Consider the following 6,411-nt stretch of genomic DNA (forward strand, 5'->3'; position numbering starts at 1 on the left):
ACAGCACTCTACCCAGGGCAACAGCTTGAGACTATCTCAAAAACAAAAAAACTGTGCAGGTCCGAATGCAGTGAGAAGACACAGTCAGACATGTGAAAGAAGTGCGGGCACAGTGGCTCACACCTGTAATCTAGCACCCTGGAAGGGACCAAAGCAGGAAGATTGCTTGAGTTCAGAAGTTCAAGACCAGCTAAGCAAGAAGATGACCCCATTGCCACCAAAAAAAATGGAAAAATTAGCCAGGCATGGTGGTACCTACCTGTAGTCCCAGTTACTCAGGAGGCTGAGGCAAGATCACTTGAGCCCATGAGTTTGAGGTTGCAGTGAGCTATAATGACAGCACTGTGCTCTGCTTAGGGTGACAGAGCAAGACAAGGGGGGAGAGGAAGAGGGAGGAGACTAGTGTGCTCCCACTTAATGGCACAATGTAAAGGCATACGGCACACATCTTGGGTGCAGGACACAACTACAAGAGGGACTCTACCTAACAAATGCAAACATTGCAACCTAGTTGTTTCTACCCTCCCATTAATAGGAGATTGAAAAAAAGAAAAAGGAAAAAACTATCAACCAAGAATCATATATCCAGCAAAATTATTCTACAAAAATGAGGGAGAGCTGGATAAAGATAGAAAAAGAAAAAAGTAAGACATTCCTAGATACAAAAATGGAAAAGAATTCATTACTAGTACACATATGCTCTACAAAAAATACTAACAAGAGGCTTGGCACCTGTAGCACAGTGGTTACTACCACATACACCAACGCTGGAGGGTTCGAACCCAGCCCAGGCCAGCTGAAACAACAATGACAACTGCAACAACAACAACAACAACAACAACAACAAAAAATGGATGGGTGTTGTGGTGGATGCCTGTAGTCCTAGCTACTTGGGAGTCTGAAGAGAATCTCTTAAGCCCAAGAGTTTGAGGTTGCTGTGAGCTGTAATGTCACGGCACTCTACTAAGGGTGGCATAGTGAGACTCTGCCTCAAGAAAAACAAAAATACTGTAAGAAACTTTCAGCTAAAATGAAAGAACTCTAGACAGTAACTCAAACCCATACAAAGCAGCACTTGTGAAGGTAATGACATAGGTAAACAGAAAAGACAGCATACATGTATTTTACACTTGTGACACTTGTCTTCTATATGATTTAGAGGACAGATGCATAAAACAACAATTATAAAATTGTGTTAGCATAAAATATAAGATGTATGTGCACAGCCACTGTGCAATAACATCCATACTCAACTTGTGACAAAATCACTAACATATTGGGGCTAAGTAGTTAAGGTAGTGATAAAACGCTATTCATTCTAGAAACTGCACACCTTCTGAAGAGCTATTAGGCAAATGCTTAATAAAAACATAAAAGCTGTGACTGACTTGAAGAGGTCCGTTTTTCCTTCACACTCCGAATTGTCATAAAGTCATATACACACATGGATTCCTCAGCACACAGAAAGACATCAACAATTGGGTTCTTACTCCCTACTAATCAATTCTTTAAACTTCAACTATTTAATTAACTCATGGAAGGTAAGGCTGAAAATGCTATATTATAAATTATGATACTCCAACATACCAAAACACCACACCAAGGATATTTACGTTGGTTAATAAAATAATGTATAAGAATTTTAAGAAGCTAAAAATCATTTATCAAATACTAATTCTGATAGAACAGAAACAACACTTTAAAATTAATAGAAAACCACCAAACTGAAATTTTTCAAATAACAATTTTATATTCTAAAGCAAAGTTAGACTAATGGACTACTAATAGAAATTTTTTTATTCTATTCATTCAGGTATTATTCAAGAAACATTTACAGGGCACTTGCTATATGTCAGACACCATCCTAGGAATTAGAAATGAAAAGAAGAAGTCCTGCCCCTGAGAGTATACACAGTTCATAGAAAAGTTTCCATTCTGGAATCAAAGGATTTATGAGTAGAAGGGACCTAATAGTTCCCTTATTTCACATATAAACAGACTGGGACTCATCACTAACTTAGCTACTAAGACAGACAGATATCCAGGCACACAGATTTCCCATGGCATGTGTGTGCTCTCTGCACAATACTTGTTCTTTTCTTTTTTTTTTTTTTTTTTTTGAGACAGAGCCTCAAGCTATCCCCCTGGGTAGAGTGCCATGGCATCACAGCTCACAGCAACCTCCAACTCCTGGGCTCAAGCGAGTCTCCTGCCTCAGCCTCCCAAGTAGCTGGGACTACAGGCGCCCGCCACAACGCCTGGCTATTTTTTGGTTCCAGCCATCATTGTTGTTTGGCGGGTCCGGGCTGGGGATTCAAACCTGCCACCTTAGATGTATGTGGCTGGCTCCTTAGCCGCTTGACCCACAGGCGCCGAGCCACAATACTTGTTCTTATGACTAAGAGGGATGAAGGTGCATGTTTCCAGGTGAGTGAAGCAAAGCATAGAACTAAAGGCAATATATATATAAAATAGTTATTAGTTAGCAACAGAAACCCTAATGAATATGGACAACATAAACATTTAACAATTATTAAATACCAACCATTTAAATACATATTTAACAATTTAGAGGCAGAAATCTTTAATATATATCATGAAAAAGCCCTAATTAACAATTTATTGAAGAAGTAAAATTAGGTAATATAACAGTAAGTCTTCTGGCTGGGTGTGGTGGCTCATACATATAATCCCAGCACTCGGGAGGCCAAGGCAGGAGGATTGCTTAAGTATTCAAGACCAGCCTGTGTAACATAGCGAGAATACTGTCTCCACAAAAAGTTTAAAAATTATTCAGCCATGATGGCACACACTGATTGTTTGAGCACAAGAGTTCGAAGTTGCAGTAAACTGTAATAGCATCACTGCACTCTAACCTAGCTGACTGAATGAGACCCTGTCTGTTCTCTGGTTTGTAAAATGGGGATAGTACAAGTACTTATTTCACAGGATTGTTGTGAAAATCAAGTGGATTAATATTTGAAAGCACTTAGTAAGCCTGGTACCTAGTAAACACTCAATAAATATTAGTATTCATTTATTAAATATACTGGTGTGTCACATAAAGACAAAAAAAGAAGAAAAAGAACCTAGCCTTTTTTTTTGCTTGCTTGTTTTTATTCTTTTGTTTGTTTGTTTTTGTGAGACAAGGACTGGCTCAGTTACCAGGGCTGGAATGTAGTAGGCTCATCAGAGCTCTCTACAACCTCAAACTCCTGGCTTGGCTCAAATAATCCTCCTGCCTCAGCCTCTCAGTCTTATAAGCAGCTAAGACTACAAGCTCACACTACCAAATAATAATATCATTATTATAATACCCTGAAAATTTTTCTATCCTTTGCAGAGACAGGTCACACTATGTTGGCTCAGGTTGGTCTCAAACTCTAAAACTCAAGCAATCCTCCACCTTGGGCTTTCAAAGTGCTGGGATTTCAGGAATGATCCACTGTGCCTGACCAGAACTATTTTCCTTTAAGAGATTATCCATTTTTGATGGTCTTATTTTTCTGGCAACTAGTAAAATCTAACACTAAATTGTATATTTCATTAAAAGTATTTAAAATGTATAAGATTTAATAATATGGCCCCTTTCTCTACAAAGACATATATATCTGTTCTAAAATTATGGAAACACAAACATTAATTAAATTATTAATTAAAATAATTATAGTCTATGATTTTAACTAATTAAATCATTCAGTTCAATATTTCTTTCTTTTATTTTTTGAGACAGAGTCTCACTATGTCGCCCTCAGTAGAGGGCCATGGTGTCACAGCTCACAGCAACATCAAACTCTTGAGCTTAAGCAATTCTCTTGCCTCAGCCTCCCAAGTAGCTGGCACAACAGGTGCCCGCTACAATGCCCGGCTAGTTTTTGGTTGTAGTTGGCCCGGGCTGGATTTGAACCCACCAACTCCAATGTATATGGCTGGCACCCTGGCCAATGAGCTACAGGTGCCAAGCCTTAGTTCAATATTTCTAAGATCATAGATCTTAAATATCAACAGAATATTCAAAGATGACTTTCAAGTAATTAAAGCTTACACAGATTTTCTCATTTTATATAAAATATCCTTAAACTAATTACCTCTGGGAAATCACCATGCATTGTATACATTAATGAAACTCTTTTATATTAAATTAATCATTGTCCAATACCAATAATAAAACAAATAAGCATGTTTATATCCACTTACTGCAATCTCTCTACAAGCCGACATGGATATTCCTGTGCCTTCGATTTGCTTCAGTGCATATTCCTTTTCATCTTTTCTGCACATAAACAAAAATATAATTTAATTTTTCCATATATGACTTTTAGATTCAAAATTGTAACTACAAAAACAATGGAAATACACCTAATCTCTCAGTGATATGTAAGCACTTTTGCTATGTCATGAATTGCTTATTTTTGATAATATTTCAACTATAGAAATATGAAATACCAAAAGAAATTCATGTCACAATGAAAACACCAGACAGAGCCAAAACACAAAATTCAAAATTGAAACAGAACAAGATACTAAACACAGCACTAGTTTCAAAGAATAAACAAGCATAAATATAAACTGAAACATATTGCAAGATAATTCCACTCCTGTCTTAATTATCTGGAGTCTATGAAAGCATTCTGTTGTAAACATTCACTATAAAAATAACTGACAAACATAAACTTCCAGATTTATTTGAAGTAATTTCATAAAAACCATTTATAGGACTAAGAACTCAGTAAAACACTCTGGTTCTTACCTAGGATAGAGATATTCAGAAGTCCCAAGACTTTAATCAAAAGCCTTTAAAATTGGCTGAATAAGGCTCAGCGCCTATGGCTCAAGCGGCTAAGGTGCCAGCCACATACACCTGATCTGGCTGGCCGGTTCGAATTCAACCCAGGCCCTTTCAAAAGCTTTTTGAAAAGATTTCAAAATTCTAGCCACTACCATCTTATTCTCAGGAACTGTAGGCAAAACCCATAAGTTAAAGGAGATTTTCCAAATGTAGGTGTAGATTAGGAATTCTAGAAAATCCCAATAATTCCCAGGATGCTTAACCAAGAGAAGACAGCAATTCAATAATGGTGATACATCATGTAAAAATATTAATAGGTACCAGATGACTGGCTAGTGTAACTCAGTAAGTATCCTCAAAGTATTATTAACACCATAACCAGCCACACAAAGACCACAGATGAATGCCCTAACTGTGGTTCGTATTGTGGCTTGTTCTTAAAATACGGTATAATCTATGCCCTCCAAGTTTTGTTTTTATAGCTATTTCTCATTTTCCTCCTCCTGTGCTTACTAACAGAGAAAGTAGTTTAAGATGTTATTCATAATATTTTAAAATATCATTTTAACATGCCCTTTGAAGATTTTCACATTTATCTATGTTTGGAGCAAATAACTGAGTTATGATTACTTTCTCTCACAACCAGTTTGAAAATTGTATCTACTTTTCTCCCTATATGTGGTATTCAGGAAATAATTAAGCAATTTTTTTTTTTGAGATAAAGTCTCACTATGTCATCCTCAGTAGAGTGTTGTGGCGTCACAGCTCACAGCAACCTCCAACTCTTGGGCTTCAGCAATTCTCTTGCCTCAGCCTCTCAAGTAGCTAGGAATACAGATGTCCACCACAACACCCAGCTTCTGTTGCAGTTGTCATTGTTGTCTATCTGGCCTGGGCCGGGCTCAAACCCACCAGCCTCAGTATATGTGGCTGGCACCTTACTCACTGAGCTATGGGTGCCGAGCAAATTAAGCAATATTTTGATAAATATATCAACAGAATTGACTCTAGTGCAATTATTAAAATGATGACCATGAGGGTCATTAAAAACAAAAAAAAATATTTACCATATACTACTGAGAAAATATACAAATTATACTATATAAATATATTATGTCTCTACATATGTCTATATTAATATGAAAATAATGAAAGAAATTAAAAAGTTGTGGCAGCGCCCATAGCTCAGTGGGAGGGTGCTGGCCACATACACTGAGGCCAGTGGGTTCAAAGCTGGCCTGAGCCAGCTAAAACAACAATGACAACTGCAACAACAAGAAGAACAAAAATAGCTGGGCATTGTGGTGGCCTGTAGTCCCAGCTACTTGGGAGGCTGAGGCAAGAGAATCGCTTAAGCCCATGAGTTTGAGGCTGCTGTGAGCTATAGCGCTACAGCACTCTACCCAGGACGACACCTTGAGACTCTTGTCTAAAAAAAAAGAAAGAAAGAAATTTAAAAAGTTGTGTTAAGATATAGACAGTTAACGTTAACTAACATTAGAGCTAATTTATATTGCCTTTTCAATTAGAATTAGGAGAAAAAAGGAGGAAAAAACAAAATAATTTTTTACTCAGAAAATCCTCTTCTACTAAAACAATAATTAGTGTCTTTTTTTTTTTTT

At 37.1% G+C, this 6,411-nt stretch overlaps 1 protein-coding gene across 1 annotated transcript in view; it reads right to left on the reverse strand.

The window, feature by feature from the left end:
- Positions 1-6,411, reverse strand: part of CDK19 (cyclin dependent kinase 19) — a 189,294-nt gene that overhangs the window by 121,462 nt on the left and 61,421 nt on the right. Inside the window, exon 2 of the mRNA XM_003781590.3 lies at positions 4,198-4,273. Within this exon, the coding sequence (XP_003781638.1) occupies positions 4,198-4,273 (76 nt within the window). The remainder of the gene's footprint in view (positions 1-4,197; positions 4,274-6,411) is intronic.

Source organism: Otolemur garnettii, unplaced genomic scaffold (genome assembly GCF_000181295.1).
Source record: "Otolemur garnettii isolate 467f Iridium unplaced genomic scaffold, OtoGar3 scaffold00002, whole genome shotgun sequence".
Taxonomy (NCBI): domain Eukaryota; kingdom Metazoa; phylum Chordata; class Mammalia; order Primates; family Galagidae; genus Otolemur; species Otolemur garnettii.